Source organism: Strongylocentrotus purpuratus, unplaced genomic scaffold (assembly GCF_000002235.5).
Source record: "Strongylocentrotus purpuratus isolate Spur 01 unplaced genomic scaffold, Spur_5.0 spur5_scaffold_21, whole genome shotgun sequence".
Classification (NCBI taxonomy): Eukaryota; Metazoa; Echinodermata; class Echinoidea; order Camarodonta; family Strongylocentrotidae; genus Strongylocentrotus; species Strongylocentrotus purpuratus.
Window position 1 is genome coordinate 9720387 of NW_022145607.1, and position 26662 is coordinate 9747048.

Here is a 26662-nt window from a genome sequence, read left to right on the forward strand (position 1 = left end):
TATATCATCAGGCAGACTGTTCCATTCTTTAATGCAAGAGATATACGTTGAAGCCAAATGTCCATCACCTGTTCATCAGCTTCTGATTGTTGCTGAAGAAATTATCAATCATAAAAAACGACAAATCTTCACGATAAGCTCCCGGTATATAAAGATGAAATTAGGAACTGCACACGGATATTATATATACAAATCATATATTTGCTACTGAGACAGCTGTTCCGGGCTTTATTTCGTCAAATGTATATAGGGTCACAGTAAGGGTTGCAATTCAGTTTTATTTTAGGTGTATGGTTAGGTTAGATAAAGCGTTGGGTCCGGGGTTGACGGTACGAATTCGGTTATTGGAAGAAATCGACGCAGAGCAATTGTCGCAAGAGCAGCTGCAATACAATCTGCACAGTAATACAGAAGTGAGATTTCATACACACATATTACTACTCTATGGATGGCATGCTTTTATGGTGGAATATAAATCAAATCATCAATATATAATGCAATATGAACAGGCGGGGATAGTTTTACCATCGTAGGGGAAATCGTGGGGGAAACCGTTACTTTAACATATAATGGTGATAGCAATAATTAATCGAAGGATGTACCAAATTATTTTTTACTCCGAGGATGAATACCTAGCAGTATTTCATCTTCTGGTACACTAACAACCCGTAAGACTGGCTTGGAGTCACGGACCAAAGTAAAGCAGAACTTGTCGAAAATCCGAATCATTGCTACCTGTATCTCCTGTAGCGCGAACTGCTGTGCGATGCAGTTGCGAGCACCTGCGGAGAAGGGAATGAAAGCGAACGGATCTCGGCCTTCGACGTTCTGGCGGTCGAAACGACTTGGTCTGAATGTCATATGGTCATCGCCCCAGACGTCAGGGTTGTGATGGAGCTGATAGGTGAAGAGGGTAAGCTCGGTGCCTGCTGGGACTGTTAGACCGTCGACGACCAGGGGTTCGGTCAGTAGGCGGCCTGGGGATACGAACGAGTACATGCGCTGACTCTCCTTGACACATTTCATTAGAAATGGGGTACGATGGAGATCTTCACTGCATAGGGGAAAATAGTATCAATAGTAAACAAATATACCATGCACTAGGAGGCTCTAGTTGAAATTATGGATCGAGGTGGCAGGAATATTTGTGTCGCCGAGGATCCATAATTTCACCAGTGGCTTGAAATAGTGCATGATATATTTGTTTTATATTTTTCAAACCAACTTTCAATAGTGCAATATACCATGGATGACGTCACGGTTACATCATAGCAATGTTATGTTTGGTCACGTGATGCCATGTTGACCAATCACTGAACAGGATTTTATTGATCAAAAATATAATTTGAAATATCAACGCCCGTTTAACGCCCGTATGTTGCACGCGAAGCGTCATTTAGACTGTTCTCTCACCAGCGCTAATCCAGTCTAACTTTAGAATATAAGTGCAGGTGCTAACGATGTAGTATAAATGTTTGCACTGTTTGACTTTTTGTACTTTTTGGACAAGCGAAAGCACAGGCGCACAGTTTTCTCAACGACAAATGATTTGACTGACATAGACAATATTACTCCTAACAGACAGGCGTAAATAGTCAATTTTGACTGAACGCGCGCCAACAATATAAACAGCAACAACAACAACTTTTTGTACTGCATGATATGCGTCAAAGGTTGCGCTAGTCACAGACGTATCACTATGTCAGGTCACTAGTGACTTTTAGATTGAGTGGACGAGAACACGACGAACGCCGACTGATCATGCGTGTCAACGTACTCAACTGCCCATGTTGACTACAATTAGAAATCTTTTAGATTGTACTCGACGATATACATGCATGCAGGAAGTAACACTATGAATATGACGAACAAAGAAAGAGGACAAAATATACAGTTCCTCATTCTATCCTCAACAATAGGCCACTTTCGTAATGTAACCAAATTTAATGCATAAGTCTTTGTAAAGTGCCTCAATACACATTATTTTATTCACCTGATAAGAATAATAGTATTTTTCATTAGACAGAATCCGAACTGCATACATTAGTTGTTGCCAGGTTGGACAAACATTATGGCTTGACCTACCTAGCAACACTTAATATATGCAGTTGCATTATGACTATTGAAATACTATTATTCTTATCAGGTGAATAAAATAATTTGTATTGAGGCACTTCACAAAGACGTATGCATTAAATTTGGTTACATTACGAAACTGGCCTATTGCTGTGGTAGAACATCCCTTCACTGCTATTATGTAAAAATGTGTATGAATATGCATGTGACACCTGTTCTACACATTTTTACATAATAGCAGGAAAGGGATGTTCCTTTGTCTACCTGAGGAACTGTATATTAATGCACATGCGGCAAATACTAGTACCGTACTAGATTTAGGAAAATCAACACTATGAATATGACTGACAAAGAAAGCGGACAAAATAAACAGTTCCTCAGGTAGACAATGGAACATCCCTTCACTGCTTTTGTGTAAACATGTGTAGAACAGGTGAATATGCATGTGACACCTGTTCTACAAATTTTACACAATAGCAGTGAAGGGATGTTCATTTGTCTACCTGAGGAACTGTATATTTTGTCCGCTTTTTTGTCAGTCATATTCATAGTGCTAGGTTGACGCATTCTCGATCGCCGACTGAGACGACGTGACGCATGCGCAGTGCCTTAAAATGACGTCACACGTTACAGTAAAAGCTGTCGACGTGCTAATCTAATAGTCCCTAATAATGACGCCTCATGAGCAACATACATTATTTTCTGTTCGTTTGTTTTGTTCGAAGTCAATGAGGAGATTACTGCAGAGACATGATCTTGAAAATAATATTCTGTATTTCCGCATATTTATTTATTTATATTATATTCCGCACATCCTGAACCAACTGGGAAAAGAGTACTTAATAATGTATTTGCCAGCTTTGTCCGGTCTTTATTGTTTTACTTCATGAATCACTTATTTTAGGTTGGTAATTACAATTAAAGTATGTGACAGCCACTGTCTAGCCGGCTACAATTCCTTTATCTTTTGCAATTGTTTGAATGTCTTTGGTAGGAATGCATGGTGGAACAGCTACAAAGGTATATAAGTATACGGAAACACCAAGTAGTAAATTGCCGAAAGAATAACAACAGTCCTAATTTTAAGGATTACATACATGGTGTTTCCGTAAAATTCAATACATTATTTCCAAATGTTTAATCTTTCCATAGAATGGAGTTCTAGTCATGCCATTGCATCGTAACGGAAACTGGAAGCGAGTGGAAAAGGTTGATTATTTTAGGTAATAAGTATTGGTGTATTAAAACTGTGATGTTTTTGAAAACATGAAATTGGTAAGAAATTTACCCATTCTTGCTAGAAGCACCACTCTACATAGAAATGTCTTCAAGGGACTACACAGACAGGTGGCATGAAAGTGTGGTTCACAACCTCTAGCTATTACTTGTCATATTTTGAATTCTTGTTTACCACTCGATTAAGTGCATTTGAAGAGCCATTTTGTCTTCTCTGTCTTCTCTTCCACACTAAAATAAAAAGAATGGAAAAGCTCCCATTTTTTAATTTCCAGCTTTCTAGGAAATCTACAGGCTCTCAGGCTACCTGATTTTGGGGGTCAAGTTACTGGTTTCCATATGGATATCTGTATATCATCATACCAATTATTTATACCGTGTAAAAATACTAAGTAAGATACATCTTTTTTACCTGCGAACTTCAGGATCACGATCTTGGAAGAGTTCATCAATTTCTTCCTGGACCTTGGTCTGGTATTCTGGGTGAGTAGCCAGCAAGTACAACAGCCACGTGAGGGCGCTAGACGTCGTATCAATTCCGGCAAAGACGAAACTATTTATCTTTCGAATATAAAATGATATAAATACGATGTTTGATTTTTCCTCATTCTTGGTGTAACCAACTGGAAGTTTTCAAATCTTGGCTTCAGTTGTATTGATAGAGTTGTCAAATTCAAAGATGTCTGCTAAAGTTTTCACGACCACAGTGTTGAGTATGGTCAATTAAACCTAGCTAAAAAGTATTGTCTATGGATTTGCTGGTTTAATCATTTCATAAATATGATGGATTATGTTTTTTACGTCTAAAAAAAAAATCGAAAAGGAAATAGATGTGTCTCAAATGTTGCCCTCCAAAGTTTCATAATTATACATACCTCGTCTCTCATTTCTCTATCCGTTAGTCCGCCCTCTGTGTCCTTTGCCAACATAAGAGTATCCAAGATATCCTTGCCCTTGGAAAATTCCTATATAAAAAAATTAGTATATTTAGGCATTTCGTACAAACACTCACACACGCACACGCACCAACACCCATATATTAACACACAAACACTAACACAACCACGGCCCCTCATACCTTGACGCATACCTTCCTTTACAGAAAACACACACACATGCACGCTCCCCTAACACGTTGAATTTTTCAGACACCCGCACACACACAGCCCTCCCACACCCCCACCATACCCTGCTATATTTATAGCGATATTAACTTTGTGTCGGATTTTGAAAACTTTGCGCTGTCACATATCAACAACATTAAAAAAGTTGGTGTAACTATTATTCCTTTTGCTGCTCAAAATTTGTGATCATTGCTTTTTATGAGGCAACACGAAGCCTGTACCATTTGTTCCTTAGTTCCTGCTTACCGTACATCCGGTCTGTCTGTGTTGCTCCCTACGATCAGAGATGAGTTTCTCCTGAAGTCTATGAAGGACGTCGATCTCTTTTCTCCAAGACTTGTAGAGTGAAGATCGTCGGAAGATGAAGTCGTAGGTGAGGTGTGGGCTCAGAGACCTTCAACAAGAACATATAAGCATGTTGTAGTAGGTCCATGATATACGTCAGCAGTTACGTTACAAAAGCCCACCCATGGTGAGCGGGGACTCGGTCTTTTCTCGGAAATTAAATGTGAATGGACAACTTATTAGGGGAGGGAGGACAGGGGAGGGGGAAGGGGAGGAAGGTGGTCAAAATGATTTCTTCGTTCCTTTCCGTTCTCCCTTTTTCTCTTTTTTCACTACTCAATGTAGGGGAATGTGCCCCAAGTGTCATCCTATAACTATGCCATTGCAGGTCAGTCGCTAGTGAGATCAATCATGAAATTTATCCCACAGCTCCGTCATTGGAAGGACTAGCTCCACATCCTGTCTCTGCAGTGACATAACCAATATTGGGTCCTTTCCACGCACCTGGCCCAAAACCATGATAAGCCACTACCATGTACTGAATAATCCAATGTAGTTCTATCGTAATATCCTATCCTAGGACAAAACTTTTCACCTTTCTCTTTCTCAAAAGCAGTAGTTCATTAAAGGTTAGCCTACGATTCGGTTCTCGAAAACACTGGACCTCAATTATAACTACCTATCAGAAAAACGAAACAAACGATTTTTGTTCAAAAGACGATATACCATAAGCACCTAGCAAGTTGTCTCTAGATTATAACAAAAATTATTATTACTATAAATTACAATTAGTATAGTAAAAACTAAATGCATCCCTGTACAAAGAAGCTTTCAAAGGCAAGAAGGAGGCTTGCTCATCCCTTTTTACTTCCTCGTTTAACTTCATGTGGCAAACACATAATCACCAAGTATACTCAATATCTAGTTGGTATTTTGTCTTTCGTATGGGTAATTGGTCATTTGTTGTCCAAAACTTCATCAAGAACAATATAATTGAAACTCTACGGTCTAGTAATCAAAGGATTCGAAGCTGTTCCAGAGCTATCATTTTGATATCATAATCAGAAATACTACTAAGAAGATGCAGTCGGTAACGTTTGGGAAAACAATATATTCCACTGTGTCTTGCATGATTGTACTATGTAGTAAGAATGCTAGAAAGAGATATGCTTCTGTTTCGTACCTCTTCATGACAATGCCAGCCAGGGTCGATACAGATTTCATGTATTCTGAGACACCCTCCTGGCAGCCTGACTCGTAGGAAAAGGCACATTGTAAGATGACGTCACTGGAAAAAGCACTCGTGGTTTTGTGGAGTTCGAGGAGCTCTCCCGCCACACCTCTTTGTGAGATCACTGAAATCAGGGTGTCGGCAATCTATATAAAATATCATGATCATTAGTATAAGTCGTGTACAGCCTGTTTTTGTATTTGGGTCATTGTACGAATTTTTGGAGAGGACTACGAACTATACAAATGTAGATGGGATACCCCCTCACTGGTTTTTGAAGTTTTGTTGTATTACAAAATTACATTCTTTAGAAACAACTATAATATAAAAACAAGCAATATACTGTTTTCTCACTTATACTAATATTTATTAGGTACATTTTAGTAAGTAGGCAGGAAGGGACTTCTTAAAAGAGCAAGCTGCATAATCATTTTTGTAGCACAGATCTATTTATATAACTCTTAATCGTGTAAACATTCAGTGTAAACTGCGCCTACGTGATACCAACAGAATACAAATTTTCTTCAATATTAACTCGTACATTTTGACGGATATTATGTGAGGGAGCGTAGCGACCGAGCGAGAAGTTTGTTTTCATTTTTATTACCTCAGACCCTAAAACTGTTTTTCAGTCTTTAGCCAGTATTTGCTATACAGTGCGTCCCAGAAAAAACGAAACCGAGAATTATCGATGTTTTATCATAACTTATTCACATTTATAATTAATAAATTACACATGTTTGGAAAGCTTAGATCCTCTTCTTTCATGTGATGTAACTCATATAATGCATATTTCACGCATGAGTGATTAAAATGATTTTGAAGAAAGGAAACCAAAAAGTCATTTGGCGGACGCTATCTGAATTTTTCAAAGAGAAAATCACATTTCTAGAAAGTTGAGTTTCTGCCCTTTCATATGAAGTCTACAGTTAGGAAAAATGAGCAAGGAATGACAAAGTTCCATTTGTTTAAAATAGTGCTTGTATTTCCATAATTTCATTACACGAATTCGTTTTCACTGGCTGCTTATCGTAGCAACAAACGGTATTTAACAAAAGATTTAACTCTGTTTCCTTGTCAATCAGCCGTAGACGAAAGACTTCTTGCATGCATGATTGTCAACGAAACGAAGTTAAGTCTTTTGTCAATTCTGCTTGTTGCTACTGCAGGCAGCCAGTAAAAACGAATTCGTTTGATAAAATTATGGAAATGCAAGCACTACTTTAAACAAACAGAACTTTGTTACATTGAATTACATTGGTTCCTGTGTTATAGTGATGGGGTATATTTTCAACGAGAGCTTTTTGCAATGCGGAACCTATAATCTGCAAGCACCGCTTTTCAATAGGTTCCTCACATTTTACTCAATCTGACATATGAATTGAATATCATTATTTCATGCTTATATACCATATACATATATGATTTCTATTTCATAATGTCTTTCTCTATTTACTGTAAAATGTGGAGAAATAAAAAAGAAACGTGAAAACTTAAAATGCAGGAAAACCCCCAGGTTTTTGAAAGCTAGGATATCGAAATTCACGACGTTCGATGGAATAACCCCCTCCAACACCCTCTGCTGTTCGGTTGCTTCGCTACCTCGCGGGGTTCACATTAATGATGCCATCCAATTTTAAAACACCCCCATGAAAAAAATCCTGCGTACGCCACTGAGTTGGATAACATACTAATCATAAGCAAAATTAACAAAGACAGAAATCAGTTATGTTTCAAAAAAATTAAGGTAGCGATAGTAATTCATAGATCTGTTTAAAACATGAATATACATTACAAAATAGTTCTAAACTGAAAAAATAACGCAACCCTCTTCCTTTAATAATAAATTATGATATAACGTTCACAAGCGCTTCCTAAGAAGTTTGGATATTATTACCCTGGCTAAGGTTAGACATATGATTAGGCCATACGGGTAACCTATCATCGAAATAGAAACATAGTCTTAATACTAAACGTTTAACGTGTATCTGGTCCTATCTTTGTTCCTTATATTATACCCAAATTGCTTAGAAATAAAGTTGTCAATAATGTTTCATAAAAAACAAAAAATTTCATAATACCTGATTCATTTTAGGGATATGACTCTTGAGAACGTTGAAATGGAAAGAGTTTGTAATGAGCCTCCGATGTCTCTTCCATAAATTACCGTCTGTTGTAGCCATAGGTTGGCCTAGCCATTCATCAAATAGTCGATACACTTCACTCTGTCAGACGAACAAAACAAAACAAATATTAGGGTCAAATGTATTTGTTGACTTGGTGTTCCAGGCCTTCCTAGTATAGTAGGGGAATCTAAACAAAGTTATCATCTGAAGTGCCATTTTCAAGTTATTTATTCTGGTCCAAGCTCCACATTTCGATCAAATCATCGAGTATACCAAGTATGTCGGTAACGAATATAGCATGATGTCGGTAACAACATGCCATGGAACTGCCCAGAATAAAAGATTTTACGTATGCCCAGTCTCAAAAGGATTGATATCAAGGTTTTGATTTCTCTGACCTAATTATAAAAGCACATGATGCAGTTCTTCATCTGCTCTTCAGAATGAGCTCTCATGAAAGCTCTAGGAGGGCTATAAACCTAATGCAAATCTGAAGATGAGGTACGTGACTTATATGAGAGAAAATATATTGGACTCGCTCTTATACGAGATACATACCAGTGTGGGCTTGTGGTGTGTGTGTGTGTGTGTGTGTGTGTGACTGAAATAAGAGGAGCAATAAGAGGTGCACTCTTCTTCAGATACATATCTTCTTAAATCTTGAGGAAACGGGCAACGGCGTTCTTTTCGGGATATTACAAATTATCATGATATGCCTTGTACAAGTTTTAAGCTCGCAAAATGAAATACGATATAAGGTTTCCAATAGAGTAAAATCTTAAATGACTTACTTTGACCGTTCCAACACTGCCATTGAGTACATTCCGTACAGATTCAGGATGGTTCAGTACCACAATGGGTTTCCATCCCGCCCAAAAGACATGAAGTCTTCGATAGGTCTTAGGCGTGTTACGATGCCACTCGAACCCAGGAGTCACGGGTCCAGGTTCTTGCAGGACATTGCCGAACAGCCAGTGAGGTGGAGCACCTGGAAGAGTGCGCCGAATGTGAACGATCCGCTTTACTTCTGTCCATACTGCGATCATACAGAGCAGACATCTGTACCCGAGAAAGCTGAAAAGCACGGATAACACCAAAACTGAAACTGGGGCAAGATTCCATAATGCCATAATTGCTGCCCGTCTTTTAACCACGTTGATAGTCAAGAGTGATATTATAATAATTCTGCAATTAAGTAGCAATTCTTGATGTCTTCAAGAAGGCCGAAGTGTTGGAAGTGAGCAAAATATTAGTGGAGAATATTTAATATCCCAAATATACCGAGCACATCTGAACACTCCGTATATACAGACGCAAGCTTATTATGGCTTGCACTGTAATATGTACTCAATACTCAGATACGATCAGTACATACGTCCGATAATGTAAAGAATTGACCTTAAAGTTAAGGACTATCTACAAGCTAATCAATTCCGCATATTCATGACAAAGAACCCGCAAGCTAGGCGCAACGACCCACAGCCAAAACTAGTATACATATTAATAGTAGACGATGCTATCAGATTGCTGAATACATAGTGGCTATATTAGCACAAAGGAAATTTATTATTCAAAGGAAATTTTATTATTCCATGCTCTGCAGTTCAGGCGCGAGGCCTGCTTTGACCACTCCAATTTTTTCAAAGTAAACGTTCCGGCCTCTCCTGCCTATTCATATTTGAAAATACACTGTAGTCCAAAGGTCAACCCATAAAGCAAGGTTAGCTCAAATCAAGTGGTTTTTGACGATTTCGCGTCATTTGCTTGGGAAAACAAATCAACAAGTCGATTGTAGGTGTGTTTGTTGCACCTGTGATTGATGTAATATGGATTCCAAAAAGCGATATTCCTACGCCAGAAATCAGTTACTATTATATCAGATGAGTAATCAACGGTGGCGTAGCCTCAAAGAGGGGGGGGGATATAAACCTCCATCGTGTGGTTAAAACACATTAGAAAGAAAACAAGACAAACAGAAAGAAACAGAAAATCCGGCAGAAAATAGACGACTGAACCACCTCCCACACCTCAACCCAAAAAAGTTAGAGGGTAGTGCGATTAGGAACACTGTCATATTAGGTATTGATATCAATATCCAAGCATTATACACTATACAAACTACAAATAATAGAGACGAAGTTATGTAGAAAACAAATACTTATTCAGATTCATTCATTCAGATTAATTGTATTGGTCCATTTGGAAATTAAGTTGTTGGCATTACATAAAGCACATGAACAATATACAATAGACAATAATATACACAATATATAATACACAGTAGCAAATGTACAATGACACATTCATATGGAAACACGGATATAAATCGTTTTTACATAGTGGTATAATATAAGAATATATGAGAAATTGTACGAATTAAAAATTTACTCTAGGTTATAGATGCCAGGAGGGTCAAATCTGACTGACATGAGCGCTATACAAGAACCCATTATTATTATTATTATCATAAGGTATCAATATCAATATCCACTATACAAACTACTAATAATAGAGACGAAGTTATGTAGAAAACAAATACTTATATGAGAAAATGTACGAATTAAATATTTACTCTAGGGTATAGCTATTTTAAAGGCACACTGCCATACTTGTAGCTACTTGCTCCCTCTATATAGAAAACTTCTCCAATCGGTGCCTGTTGGTCCCCCATGATCCTCTTTTTCTTATGTTAAATGAGAGCTGAGTTAATGAGATAGCCACCTGTCACAGTGACCTCGATGGCTCTCTGTGTGGTCTAATCCCTTCTGGCCCAGTAATGGTGACGGTCTTTAAGTAAAAGGTTATAATGTTTTATCCAGACTCTAAAAAGGGGAGTTATTAGAAGAAGTAAAAGTAAAAGAAGAAGAAAGAGGGAAAAGGGGATTGAGAAGGAAGAAGAAGGGCGAGATAAAGAAGGAGGTGGGAAAGTAGAAGTGGTAGAGGAAGAGGAGACAACTGTGACATTGGCAATGGAAGATAATTTCAGTCAGTTAAACAATTACAAATAAATGGTTAACACAGATTTTTAACTTCGATACAGAAGATGTAGTGTTTATATTAATAAGATTAGACCCCAGTATAAATATAAAAGAGGTATATATATATATATATATATATATAAAATAATCTACATAAAAACTTGATTTCATTACATTGTGTGTATCATTAATTGAAAACAATGGTTGGAATTAAAGTATTGCACTTATGGGATCACATCATAACTATAATATTAGTAGTATTAAAAAAACATCTGTTTTCTGCTTTGTAAATGTGTATAAGTGAAGGTATGGGGTTGTTTTTCACTCTGTTTGGCAAAGTAGTGTAATTTCTTAATCTTTTTTGATTAATCTGGGGGTTCTTTAATTGGTTACTGGAAATACATTTTCCAATGAAAGATGTTCAGATTACCTGATACAGGTATGACATCAAATATTCGTCAGTTTCCATGACTCTCTCCCATAAACTAACAAAATACATATTACAAAACGAAAAACAAGGCAAAATAATGCAACAAAAACATAATAAAAAAAACCTATGTTTGTGGCGACTTAACAGACTTTGAAGACGACATATCTGATTAGATGACGTCAAACAAAGCTCCGGGATCAATCATGCCTGTAGCGACGTTAAACGTGTTTGGACTTGACTCTTCTGTTTAACAGTACCGATATGACTACGATGTTGATGGTGAAGATCAAAACAGGGATTCCAGTCATCATGAATACGATGGTATAAGACTGGATGACGTCAAACAAAGCTCCTGCATGGGAGAATAGATTAAGAAACAATCGAAAAGAATTCCCAGCTTGGATAACACAAAATAATAGGCGATGAGTCATCCAGATCATTGAGTGCTTAAATGTTCTATTTGAAAATATCAGAAATATTTTAGAGTAAAACTGAAATAGCTTATTTGTTTTAATTTTCAACCCCTTATAGTGTGGAAAATCCTAGGCGAAATATTTATCACTAAGTTTGCTCTAAAAAAGGACAGGCTTACCATTTCGAGTTTAGTATAAAAAAAAGTTTAACAAATTATGTTAAAAAATGAAAATAAAGCATATCAACATAAAATAATTGATGTAAAAATACCACCTCGTTTTGATAATTGAGAATTAAATGACACGTTGCATTGCTTTCCACTGATTATGGATTTTCACAAATCTCGAAACAGAGTGGCACGTTCATAAAACCCGCACTAGTAAGGTGGAGGAGGAAACGATGATGTGCGTTTTAGAGACACTATTAAACAACTGAACCATCGCTACTGTATACTAGGAAACATCTATGAATTTACAGTGAACTGCATGGCGTTCTGTCTTACAAGCCTTGTACTTTATTAAAGATATTCTTTCGTCTATCATTTTGCAAGTTTATGTATGACTATCATGTATATTTTTAACATGTTGGATGATAAATAAATTAAGAATTGAATTGACAAAAAAAGTTGTATTAAAAAGTGGCATTCTCTAGTGTTAATAAACTTTGTGTTAATATACACAAAGCTTGAATTTAATATTATTTCAGAGTGTCAAGATAATGGCCTACCTGTGAGTAACCCTGCCGAGATATTACCAGAACCGTTAATTAACATCACCAGTCCAAGGCCGAAACTGAAGTTGCTTTCATCTACCAACGTCAATTTGAGAAAAGTTGCGTCTACAGTATCCAGCACAAAGAAGCAGAGGCCCTGCAGAAATGCCCAAACTGAACGAATCATGAATGATTCACCGACGAAATCCAAGAAAAATGACAAACTGGTAATAAAACCAACGGTGATGTAGATTTTGAACATGTGTACTTTCTTAATGAGGAGAATGACAGTAATAGTTCTGCCAATAATCCCACTGATTCCACCAATTGAAGACAAGAAGACAGCTCGAGATGGGGTGATGCCTAACTGCTCTGCGTGAGGCACTAGGTACAACACCCAGGCTTCGAACGAATAGGCACGAAAGAAAGTCGCTGGGAGGCACATTAAGAACAGAGCTTCCTTGGTTATAAACAGTTTGCAGCGAGATATAAATGATGAGCAGAAATTATATTTCTCACTATGATCATTTTGACCAGATCTCGAAGCATTAGAAAGATCATCCACTTTACCAGGACGATCGCATGCACTATTTAGCACAGTAACGTGTTCCTCACGGTTATCATCGTCATTTAAAATCCCTTCATCCTCCTCGTATCTTATTATATCATTTATTACGATTTCAGCATTTAGTGTCTCCGTATTTTCAAGGTTTTCCTTGGAGTGAAAACGGCTTTCTGCCAGGGCTTGACCTTGGACCATATCATTTATTGATTCATCTTTCAATGTTGTCATTTGATCACCTCCTACTATACCATCTACCTCACCGTCATCATCCGACGGTTCAAAACGGATCACCTCCAACGGATCTTGATCACTACCACTTTGTTCAGTAGTGTTATCTTTCACAATGAAGACTGGTTTCCGAATGGCCGCTCCCCCTGCAACCTTATGAAACATGATTGCTCCAAGAATCATAAAAGCTCCCGAGTAACCGTACGCTTCTAGAGCTCGCTCGGTGATGACGGGTAGGAACATTATACCTGCTATTAAACCATATGATGCTACGGTGTTCATTAGAACAAAGCTCTCTTTGAAATACTGGTTCATCAGGAGAGAAATCGGTAAGTAGACACAACATCGGCCAATTCCTATCAATGAGATAATAAAGTGTTAAAAAGTAGCATTAGTGAAAAATATTGCAGATTTCAAGTTTCAAGTTTCTAGTTTATTTTGTTTCATATTTCACAAAAAAGAATTCAAATAATTGACAAAACTAGAACATAATATGAAATATACTAAAAATGTCACATTCTACCGTGTGTCTCAAAAAAAACGTAACACTTTTGAAATGGTTGCCAAATTGAGCATATATAATTTTATGAAAAAATGTCTATATGTATGGAAAGCTAAAGGACCAACCTTTCATATGATATGAAAAAATTAAAAAAAAAATCATGCTTCGATGGACAGTGTTCACTTAAGTTAGAGGTATGAAAATGGGCCTGCGCAGGATTTTTCCTTCCAATTTTGGACAGGTAAATTACTTGTAACTTACAAAATAAGGTCGATATGAGATATTCATGATCGATGGATCAAAAGGATATTTTGAATCAAAAGGATATTTTGAATACCTCGAATACCATTCCTTTTTCAGTGTTATTTATCAATCCCGAAACACCACCGCCCACCCCCCCCCCCACACACACACACACACACACACACTTCCACCCACTCCCATCTCATTGTATCATTGATCTGGTAGATGTGAACGGGATTAAGGAAGAATGGGAATTGGCTAAATTGAAATATTCCAAATCATAATTGACATTACGCAACCCACTGTCCTCCCCCTCCCACACACACACACACACACACACACACACACACACACACAACCTTCTTCCCATCCTCTCACCTACTCCTTGCTTTTTTATCAGTTTTCTTCCGAAAGTTTGGTGGATCATTTTTTCCATTAATAATCAAATTAACCAGTCACTCATTTTGATCATTGAAATCAATCGATAAATCACTGAAACATTAATTCCATCAAGCAATTGCTCAAACCAATTATCACACGCACACAAACCACACACACACGCACGTACACACACACACATATACGCGCACACACATACACACACGTGCACACACACACACACACACATTAGGGCAGACATGACAAAAAACAAGTTAAATCTTTTTTTAAAAGATTTTCATGTTTCTTTTATTTCTTTCTTATTTAAAACTGCTTTGTTCATCTTAAAATGAAAGATCTGACAAAAGTAATCAGTTCAGTAGTCCACATGGCTATCTTTTCTTCTTGATTGAATATCAAGGCTTTCAAAGTACCGACTGAGTAAGGGTACCGGTAAAGATAAAAGTCTTTCACATTAATGATCGACGTGTCCACCTTCTCTCTCGATACACGATCTTGCCCGTTTCAGCATGTCCAGAACAGCTCTCCTGACTGTGGCTCTGTCTTGACGAAGGACATCAATCTCATGGGTGATTCTCTCCTTGATATCATCCAGCGTGTCGGGAGGTGTGGTGTAGACCTTGGCCTTGAGCCATCCCCACAAGAAGAAGTCGAGAGGCGTCATGTCAGGTGAACGTGGAGGCCATTCAACTTCGCGGTTGAGGGATATCACTCGATCACCGAAGAGCTGGGTGAGGCGCTCTGTGACATCCCTGGAGCGATGGCAAGGTGCCCCATCTTGCGCCCACCATACGCGTTGAAACCGTCCATTCCTGCCACGGCGATACCTTGCAACTCTATCGAGGGCAGGGACAACATGTCCATCTATCATCTGGAGATAGGCTTCACCGTTGACATTGTTGTCAAAGAAGATGGGCCCAATGATGTCCCCTCTGCCAGTGAGACCGGCCCACACCGTCACCTTGGACCGGTTGTACTTCCTTTGGTAGTCGAACTCTTCTGGAGGATGCCCTTTATCCCGGTATGCCACAAGATTGTGCGTGTTGACCTGGGCATTGAGAGCGAAACCGGACTCGTCCCCTATCAACAAGTCATCTAAGAATCGCGCCGGCCTTCGGAGTAGCCACTCACAAAATCTTGTGCGACGCTGACGATCTCCTGGGAGAAGCTCGTGTCTCTTGATCATCTGGTAAGGGTGGTAGTGAAGATCAAGTAGCGTGATCCTGTTGAAGGTGGCGTGGGGTAGATCTGTAGGGTTTCGCCGACAGCTGATGTCTCCATCCTGATGATCCTGAATGGCTTGACGAACCACTTCAATATTCTCTGCCGATCGTCCAGTCCTGAGGCGTCCTGATCTTCCTCGGTTCAGATTATGGCTCGTCCCCGTTCCCTCGTACTTGGCGACATTGCGGTACACGGTAAGACGCGAAGGGCAGCGTACATCCGGGTAGACTTGTCTGAACCTCTGACAGACTGCTGTAACATTGTTAGTTCGATGATACTCAGTTACCATGAAAGCACGCTGCTGATTTGTGAATTGGGGTCGTTCCATACTGACAACATGGCATAAGATGGACTGTTTGAAGGCTATGTAACAACTTAATGCAGTTATTTTTACTCTTAAACCTGTAATGTGTAATACCATGTTTTTGCCTCTTTGTTTTAGTATTAAACAGTGATTTTGGATAAAGAGGATTATGTAACAGTTTCTGGCTACTCAGTGTTCAGGCCAATGAAGAATAACAATGCAATGTCATACGGTATTCCATGGACAGGTGATAACAAGTTCAAATGTGGGGAAAGAGAAGGGGTCTGGTATTTTCAATGCATAATGAATGATGTACTTAGCTATTACATGTTTGGGTCATTCATAAAACCTGAATAAAATGTGATTGATGATCCACCAAACTTACGGAAGAAAACTGATAAAGAAAAGGCAAGGGGTAGGTGATGGGATGGGAAAAGGTTGTGGGGGGGAGGAGAGTGGGTTGCATAATGTCAATTATGATTTTGAATACGGTATTTCAATTTAACATTTTCCCATTCTTCCTTAATCCCGTTCACATCTACCAGATCAATGATACAATGAGATGGGAGTGGGTGGAAGTGTGTGTGTGTGTGTGTGTGTGTGGGGGGGGGGGGGGGTGGGCGGTGGTGTTTCGGGATTGATAAATAACACTGAAAAAGGAATGGTATTCGAGGTATTCAAAATATCCTTTTGATTCAAAATATCCTTTTGATCCATCGATCATGAATATCTCATATCGACCTTATTTTGTAAGTTACAAGTAATTTACCTGTCCAAAATTGGAAGGAAAAATCCTGCGCAGGCCCATTTTCATACCTCTAACTTAAGTGAACACTGTCCATCGAAGCATGATTTTTTTTTTAATTTTTTCATATCATATGAAAGGTTGGTCCTTTAGCTTTCCATACATATCAACATTTTTTCATAAAATTATATATGCTCAATTTGGCAACCATTTCAAAAGTGTTACGTTTTTTTTGAGACACACGGTATAATCAATTCTTTGAGAAGACTTCGAAATTAATTGGATTGAATGATAGGTTATACAGGGTGAAATGTGAGGAACCTATTGAAAAGCTCAGCTTGTATAGGTACCTAATATGACATACCTGTGAGTGCCAGACCGAAACCGGTAATGTTGGAGATGAAGCCACATGATACCAGACACACCCTATACATTACCTCCTAATATGACATACCTGTAAGAGCCAGGGTGAACGATACCAAAACCGGTAATATATATTAGAGATGAAACCATATAATACAGTTCACACCCTATTTATTACCCCTCCTAATATGACATACCTGTGAGTTCCAGGGTGATCGATACCAAAACCGGTAATATTATGTTGGAGATGAAACCACATAATATCAGACACACCCCACTTATTACCCCTCCTAATATGACATATCTGTGAGTGCCAGGGTGATACCAAGACCGGTAATGTTGGATATATCCACATGATACCAGACAAACCCTATACTTTGTTTACCCTTCGTATTATGACATACCTGTGAGTGACAGGGTTAAACCATGACCGGTATTATTCGAGATAAAACTACATGATACCAGACACACCCTATTTATTACCCCTCCTAACATGACATAGTTGTGAGTGCCAGGATGATACCAAATCTGGTAATGTTGGAGATGAAACCACATGATACCAGACACCCCTCCCCCATTTGTTACCCCTCCTTATATGGCATACCTGTGAGTGCCAGGGTGATACTAAGACCGGTAATGTTGAAGATAAAACCTATAATACTAGACACACCATATGTATAACCCCTCTTAATACGAGATGCTTGTGAGTGCCAGTATGATAACAAGACCGGTAATGTTCGAGATAAAACCACATGATACCAGACACACCCCATTAAAAAAACCCTCCCAATATAAAATACCTGTGAGTGCCAGTATGGTACCAAGACCGGTAATGTTCGAGATAAAACCACATGATACCAGACACACCCCATTTAAAACCCCTCCCAATATGACATACCTGTGAGTGCCAGCATGAAACCAAGTCCGGTAATGTTGGAGATGAAGCCGCACGCTACCAGACAGACTCCGCTTATTACCCCTCCTAATAACATGGCCACAATTCGATGATCTACTCTCTGGAGGACCAAGGAAACGAAAGGACCTGCATGTACATCGAATGAATTATAGAACTTAACGAAACACTGTGCTCAGAGTGGGGGGGGGGGGGGGGGGGGGGGGGGGGTACCAATATACACCAATATATGAACTTCAAAGGAAGGAGAAATATCAATGTAAAATCCATATTTCTTTAAATTTGACTGGGTATGCGATTCAACCTCATCATATTTTGTGTACATATCAATGCCAATATCCTTCCAACAATACAACCATATATGTATATATATATATATATATATATATATATATATATATATGTATATACATTTATTATCATCATTATTTATTCGGCATTTCAGAAGAAAAAGGTATATATAACAGGTAAAACAAATAAAACAATAGACTGATCGTGATATAAAACAGATGAAGAGATTTTGTCAGAGCAGACGGGGATGCCTGGGACAAGAAAAGGTGAACTGAATCACCATGACCCTCAGGTCTTTTGTCCCCCACCCCGTCATCTCTATCCAAATCTGTACATAAAATCAGAAGGACGAGACAGCAACACATAAGCTTATATAAGTGTGTCACATTGAAAAGGGTTAGGGCGATATATTGAAAGTTGACATGAAAGTTGTAATGACAAGCGGTTTGTGTAGAAATCTCTACAACCCCCCCATGAAAAGTCCACCCCTGTTGCCAGGGATATCATGCGTCATTCATGAGTGTCCGGGTGCGTGTTTGGATGTGTGCGTGTGTGTCGATAGAGGGACGGGTGTTAATTGAAAGCCATTATGAATACGTCTTACAAATTTTGATACATTTGAAAATATAGATCTACAGTCTATTGTCCTTTAAAGAATCAAATAATTCACCTGAAAAGAGCATGATTGTACCGGGTAAACTGCAGATGAAGCCTACTATGGCGTAATTTATGTTGAATCTTTCAACCATCACTGGGAGGAGAACGCCGAAAGCCTTGGTGATCCCAGACCCCATGTTTATCACGAACATGCATAGTATGATGACGTAACCCCACTTCCAGTTTAAAATTGAGATCTCTTGTCCTCTTGATGACTCCATTTCTAAAAAATAATTTGTGCAAAATTTGACATTTAAAACTTTTAAAAAGGAGCTTAATAACTTAAATGTGATCCCCCCAAAAAAATCTTGGTGAGCAACAACTTAATTCACATTTTCTTTATATTGTAACGAAATTTATTACAAATATTTAATACAGACTTCTCTCGATCTCGAACTCTTGTCTCTTCTTGCTCAGTATCTCTCTCATTCATGTGTCATGCGTGTATACAAAACAAATGTCACAGAAGAAATAGAGTAGGTCGATCGTGAATTTCAGTTCTATTCGTCGTTTATTACTTTAAATAATGACAGCTCGGTAGAAACCGTGCTCTCTAAACTGCCACTAAATAAGTCATGTACAGTGTATTATCAGAACGCTTGCAGATTTGGAAAGCGGCAGAAAGGAGTCTCGACGATAAGTCTTTAAGAAGAAGTCTTGAGGAGAAGCCCCTCGATTTTAAATCTCCCTGGCTTTATATAGGAAGCTATATTGTTTTCTATAGCCGGACAACCTTCCAGCAAGAAAACAATCCGACCTCGAGTCTGTCTTAAACAGGACAAGGTTTGGCCTCCACTCGGGTTCATTAGGGACTTTTAGATTTGCGTGGACTGATACGTGTGACGTCCATTCAAGGCAGTGCATTACAATTACGTCGATCGTAGCAATCCACATTGTCGTTCGACAATTCTAAAAGTCCCTATTCATCGAGTGTCTGTCCTTGCCAGTGGCGGATTCAGGGGGCCGGGGGCCGCCCCCTCCCTTTTTTTCCTTCCCCCTCCCCAAGCCACTGAACGAAATATCTGACGACGTAATTTTCCAATTTCCGACCCCCCAACCCCCCCCCCCCAAAAAAAAAAAAAAAACCCTGAGCTTCCGGGGGCTCTGCCCCTGGATTTCACCAGTGCCACAAATAAGGTATCAAAATATCCTCATCTCACCGTAATTAAATGCCTAAAACCCCTTGACTTCCGGTGGCTCTGCCCCTACACCCCACCTCGAGCCCTAAGGCGTACGGCTGTATGCTAATCTGACAGTAATTTAATGCTTAAAACCCCTGAGCAGGCCGAGTTTCTGAGGTCTCGGCCCCATGGACCTCACTCCAATTAGTGTCATGCCAGAGTCACAAATAAGGTATCAAAATATGTTCATCTGACCGTAATTAAATGCCTAAAACCCCTAAGTTTCCGGGGCTCCGCCCCCTCGATCCCACCAGGGGCCCTAAGGCGGGCCCCTGAATACTTGTCTGACCGTTATAAGATGCCTAAAACTCCCGAGCTTCCGGGGGGTCCGCCCCCTGGACCCCACGCCAATTTGTGTCCTGCCAGTGTCACAAATAAGGTTTCAAAATATGCTCATCTGACCAGAATTTATTGCCCAATAACCCTGAGCTTCTGGGGGCTTCGCCCCCTGGACCCCATGTCAATTCGTGACCTGCCAGAGTCACAAATAAGGTATCAAAGTATGCTCATCTGACGGTAATTTAATGTATAAGACCCCTGAGCTTCTGGGGGCTCCACCCCTTGACCCCCCCCCCCGAGAAACGTTCATCGGGGCCTGCCTGTAAGAGTGAGGTGATGGGGATTTTTTTTTGTCTACCCCCCCCCCCCCCCCTCCAACGTTTTTGCCACTGCCGATTTTACCATTACGTACTAATATTTGGCTCGCATAATTTCAAATTTGCCCCCCCCCCCCTAAGAATCCTGGATCCGCGCTTGGTCCTTGCCGTTACGTAAGACAAGGGCAGACTCTATAGACGAGCGTGGCCCTGGGCTTATGCAATAGAAATTCCACTGAGGACGAAAAACACGCAGGCACTGCCGAAAAACATGTCGTAAATCTACTCAAGGACTGTTTGACTTGCACAAATAGCAAAAAATTAACTATGCACATGATACAGACATATCTAAATTCGTTATACACTATCAAAGCTTCTTGTATACTCCTTCAGTTATATATCTTTTTAATTTGTTATGTCGGGTAAGCCCCGGGCAAAGTTTGTCATCAAAAGCAACCATTATCACAGTATGCGTACAATTGAATACATAGTAAATCAAATTAAATCAAATCGAATCAATCAAATCAATCATCATTAAACTGCCCAATAATGGATTAATCAATCACTTAATCATATAATCGACAGTAATGAATCAATAGATAAATCAGTCAACTGATCAATCAACTGATCGATAAATCATTCAATTTTGTAGAAAAAAAATAAACCGATCAAACAATCAAGCATCCAATCAACCAATCAACCAAACCAACTAACTTACCAACTAATCACCCAATCAATAAATCAATCTACCAACCAACAATTAACAATCAAACAATCAACCAACAAATCTACCAACTAACCAACCAATCAACCAATCAATCAATCAACCAACAAACCAACCAACTAACCAACCAATCAATCAATCAATTATATTAACCAACAAATCAATATATGTCCAACTAATTCAAGGGTATGATAACGAGCATACTGTTCTTGTCCTGCTTTACATAAATACGATTACATAACTCAATACTTTGATTTGTTCTCCATGGGGGCATGAACATAAACTGGGTGGGCTAATGGGCAGCATGCGACAACATTAATTGATATACAGGTGTCTTTAAGAGCACAATATTTATGTCATACTTACTCTCATGCAGTATGTCTGTAATGTATGTAGACCAGTAGATTTGGGAATCAAAGATCACGAAAGTTGATGATGCCAACACTGTTTATCATTCTCATTCTTTTTCTCGCTCATGGTTGGAAGTAAGCACGTTCAACAGTATAAAGATCCGATACCGATACGTCATAAAAGTCTTTAAAGTCTCACCTCCCTGGTAAAGGGGTACTTTTCACGCACCAAAGTCCTGCTCGTAGTACGTACACAAAAAAAGACTTTACACACCGGACTTAGGGGGTGCTTTCAAAACAGAACATGCATAAGCGTACCCTGAGTGGAGGGCCGGGTGCAGTTTAGCAATTAGTGTTCAAGACAGGCGCGTACGCAGGATTTTTTTCGAAGGAGGGGGTGGGGGGGGGGGGGGTTAAATATTAAAATCGCGCCGAAAATTTCGCGACGACTCAGACAGCCGCTGAATAAGCGGGGGGGGGGGGGTAAGAGGACATATATTTTTTTTTGTCAATTTGGTTTGAAAACGGGGGCATGGGCCAGTCGTGCCCCTTCCCTAATTCTGCAGTACTACCCCGAATAAGAGGGGGAAATGAGGTATAAAGTATATGCAGGGTCATTATCTACGTCAACTGGGATTCGTTTATTTCTCATTCCCTCTCCTTATTCTAAATAGTTGATTTCTATTTCGTTTCTTTGTTATTTGTCTACATTTTTTAAAAGCTTGGCCTATATATTCACAAGATAAACATTATCATGGTGGATTATTGCTACTCGTAGTAATGTATATTTATAAAGCGCTTAGAGACATTGTATTAAGCGTTATATAAAAGCTAAATATTATTATTATTATTATAAGGTGTACCTAAAGACTTTGTGTAAATGTTAATGATTTGAAGGTTACATACGCATGTGTTTATGATTAACTCACTATATGGGAAGGGAAAAGACATGAAAATCAAAGAAAGAAAGAAGTGGGGAGAAACAGATGAAAGTAGAATAGGACAAAGAAGAGTATGAAGAAATTGATAAAGAAGATAGGAATATTCTTAAGAATCCTTAGAGAAAAGGGAAAGGACAGACAAAATCTCTATAGCCTGTTTAAATTGTAATCTTTACTACTGATATTTCTTTCTTTGTTAACCCATAAACCATAACTATTCTTATGTGTGGAGATTACAAGTTTAAGAAAAAATAAGAATAGGCAGTTGCCATTATTAAGATACATGGCAATAAAGTACAGTTTTACAGCAATGCAATATAATGAGACAACAATACAGTATATTTGTATTTCCATATTGATATATATTTACAGGCAAAATTACTATCACTTTACATACACCATCTAAATATGAAAGTTTGAAACATTTTTGTTAATCACCAGGTTTACAGTGCTTGGTAGAGAATGATCCATTATTGGAAAACTGCATATTCCAATAACTTTTTATTGAAAATTAATGCATTTGATGAATGCCAATAGTTTTGATCAGCATATATCCACTGTACAACACAAACTGCTATGTTTGTTTCACATTATGCACATAAACTTAAATATAGAAATGCAAAAGACATGCCACTTTTATGACAATGTTCACAATCTTACATAGAATAAGGTAACTTGAAAAAAGTACAGCGCTTGCAGAAAATGAATTTACAAACAAATGATTTTAGAACTCGACAAAAAGTATTACACCACAAAAATATATGAGGCCCAATCTTCATAAATCATAGATAAAGTTTTACTGATTTTATGATAAAAATAAATATGATTTCACATGAACCAAAACTGTAATTGGCACTTTTGATATAATATCATATATTTTGTGTCCATAATGAAAAAGCACATTATACAGTCATTTCAAAAAGGCAGATTTTAACTCTTCAAGATTCTGATATAAAATATGATTCAGTACTTTTGGAAAGTACTCTCAAGGTTGCTTTCTAAAGACACTCTTTTCTTTGGAAGATCATTTGATTAACACATAATGGACTACATTAAACAATAAAAACATGTCACATCAATATCATAAAGACCAATTTTGATGAATTTGATAAATACTACTATGCATATTTCAATTAAATTAACTCAATGTATACAAAGAGATCGATTGGCCCAAATATTATTTTGATGCTGGCAAATTATTTGAATAAACGTGGAAAGATGTCACACATAGATAATTTTAGATTGTCATTTCATGAACTTTAAAACTTAACTTTCAGTTTCTCCTTAAAGAATTGTACTACAGACACAGTTTTCAACTTATTTGTTACATTGTTGCCCACATTTTTTTGCAGCGTATTCTAACAGGAGCACACTCTAATTTTGAAATGGCAAGGTAGTGCCAGCGTTTATATTTGGTAGATTTAACACATTAAACTGCTGGATCCACGGGTCCCTTTGATTCTTCTTCTTATTGAGTGATACTATGGACAGAATATTAAACCCGATCCAACAATGAAACTGCCATCAGTATTCAGTAACCAAATTGCACTTCTTTTCAATGTCAAACACATTCAGTAACCATGTACACGTACAAACACTCTAACCAGAAACATGAAACCAATACATGTATTACTGTACAAACTACTTGGAGCAAATGTTAAGTGTTACCTCGTTTTACAGAAGACAATTGCAAACATTCATTATAGCAAGGTAATTTTGAGAGCCCCACTTCTTTGTATTCTATTGTTTATTAGTTCTGAGAAAACAAGGATTCTATAAAACAAGTTCATTTTCTTGGTCTCGATAAATTTGACAGAGGTTCCCCAATGTACATGCATGTAAGGCCAGAAGGGCATGGCAGGTGCAGTTTGATTTACCATAAGACACTAGAAAGTTGGCATGCGTCATGAAATAAATTGATTCATGTCACAGAAACAGTGAGTTATAAATAGATCACATTCTAATCAATTGGCAGGACTAATTCGATTTTACAAGTCCTACAACTACAAAATTTCCAAATGTGACTAAACTAATACAAATCACGTTCATATGCAATTGATGTGATGATAATGTAGACTTCATATATTATACTGAACTTAATTCTCGCCTTCACATCTCAGTTTAACACAATGTTCAAATCATTGACAATAAAATAAAAAGTAAATAAATACATCTACATGTAAGTACTACTGCTGTATTAAACCTAATTTTACCTCATCAGATAAGGGCACTTAATCATGAAGCTGAGAAGGAAAAAAATATTGATCAAGATGATACTAAAATGCTGACAATAGAATATAGAGTAAGGCAAATGAAATAAATTCCCTTTATAAAAAAATAAATAAAAGAAAGAACAAAAAATTGAACTTCATAATTCTGAATATCATAGAAAATATAAGTAGAAAGATTGAAAACAAAAGGTTTCTATTCTACATAGGTGCATTTCTGTACAGATAAATAGCCTTTGGAAAGAAAAAAAATCAAATATTAATTACACCAAAGCTTCTGATATATATTTTATCAATGGTGCTGTAAAACAGAAACTTTCGCTACATGCAACTTTCGCGAATTGTAGCTAAGAGTCTCTTACACCGCATGAAAGGTTTATAAATGGCTGAACGTGGAAAAAAATAGATATAAAGATATATATATCTCATATATTTTATAATACTTTGTAAAACTAATCTTGTATCAATGTCATTTAAGCCAAACGATCATGCCTCTGAAATACACTTTCATTAAACTCAGACAGGCAGTTGTGGTCATGAATGATCGTGCGCTAGTTTTATACATCCACCCATACCAGTCATTTTACTTGTGCAGCTTAATGCTTGAAGGCACTGTACTGGCATTCGATGCATTGTATAACCAAAACCTTTCACGCCCTTAACTTTTACGAATCTGGACTCTTCATGAAATACGCGAAAGTTTCATGCATGCAAACATTTATGGTTTTACAGTTTGTTCTCTGTTTGGATATGCAATCTGGTACTATCATTGGAACCGCTGTCTTAAGCCTCGTTTACATTTAGCACAGGAAATTGGAACCGCCTCCTAAAGCCTTGTTTACAATTAGCACGGCGAAACCATTGCCATTTTTTTTGTGCTTACATATATATTGTGATACCATACCCTTCACGCTTCTGTTTATTATTACATAGAGCTCACTGAATATGCACAGGACCTTCATTTACCCGTGAAGAAAGAGCAGCAGCTTTTACGCGGTGTTTCACTATGTCATATCTGAACAAGCCTTTATGAATATTGTGCTAAATAACCTCTTTTTATAATAGTATTATAGTAGTAATAAAGTTTGAATCTTGCAATACCTCGAAGCATATGAGAGGATATGCCTGAAGTCAGGGGTATCACTAAAAGGAGGGAGGGAGGGGGGGGGGAGGGGGTGTGGCATGTTTTATGGTTTCTTTCAGCTTCTCCAAATACAAGAATGAATCAGTCCAAGCAACATTTTTTACGTGCAAGTATCAGCCTGGTAAGTCGCACCTTCCTTGGTTGAGCCTTTCACGTTATCAAGGAAAACTTTTGTCCTGAAAACGGACATTAAATTGAAAATATATTGCAAACAAGTATCCCATATGTTGGAAGCGATGACAAATCTTTCTGTCCCTCCTACCTACAGGTATATGAGCATTGACAGATACTTATTGCAGCTTCTTGCCATGTCTATGTTGATTTCTTTTGTACACTGTGGCTCATAGCCCTCTTCCGTCTCAGAACCTATGCGAAGCAACCCTCGCAGCATTTCTTCACACCATCTCTTGCGTATGGGATGTAGGATATGGAATACCTAGGTGTCAAATACAA

The 26662-nt window shown here is 38.2% G+C and overlaps 3 protein-coding genes across 3 annotated transcripts in view; all 3 read right to left on the reverse strand.

Moving 5' to 3' along the window:
• LOC115928128 (cytochrome P450 4F6-like) overlaps nt 1-26662 on the reverse strand; it is a 26792-nt gene continuing 130 nt past the window's right edge. The window contains exons 2-8 of the mRNA XM_030994897.1: nt 8870-9742; nt 8034-8177; nt 5905-6098; nt 4683-4830; nt 4188-4277; nt 3725-3873; nt 1-1054 (exon numbers count right to left, since the gene is read on the reverse strand). Coding sequence (XP_030850757.1) covers nt 607-1054; nt 3725-3873; nt 4188-4277; nt 4683-4830; nt 5905-6098; nt 8034-8177; nt 8870-9208 — 1512 coding nt within the window. The 5' untranslated portion in view covers nt 9209-9742 and the 3' untranslated portion in view covers nt 1-606. The remainder of the gene's footprint in view (nt 1055-3724; nt 3874-4187; nt 4278-4682; nt 4831-5904; nt 6099-8033; nt 8178-8869; nt 9743-26662) is intronic.
• Nucleotides 11705-19182, reverse strand: LOC105442213. Its single transcript, XM_030994127.1, has 4 exons — nt 19059-19182; nt 18083-18226; nt 12627-13760; nt 11705-11838 (listed from the first exon to the last, which is right to left on the reverse strand). Exons 1-4 carry the CDS (start codon nt 19180-19182, stop codon nt 11705-11707), a joined length of 1536 nt encoding a protein of 511 aa, XP_030849987.1.
• The window catches only part of LOC115928129 (vesicle transport protein SFT2B-like), an 11525-nt gene continuing 7940 nt past the window's right edge, over nt 23078-26662 (reverse strand). Inside the window, exon 6 of the mRNA XM_030994898.1 lies at nt 23078-26645. Within this exon, the coding sequence (XP_030850758.1) occupies nt 26576-26645 (70 nt within the window). The 3' untranslated portion in view covers nt 23078-26575. The remainder of the gene's footprint in view (nt 26646-26662) is intronic.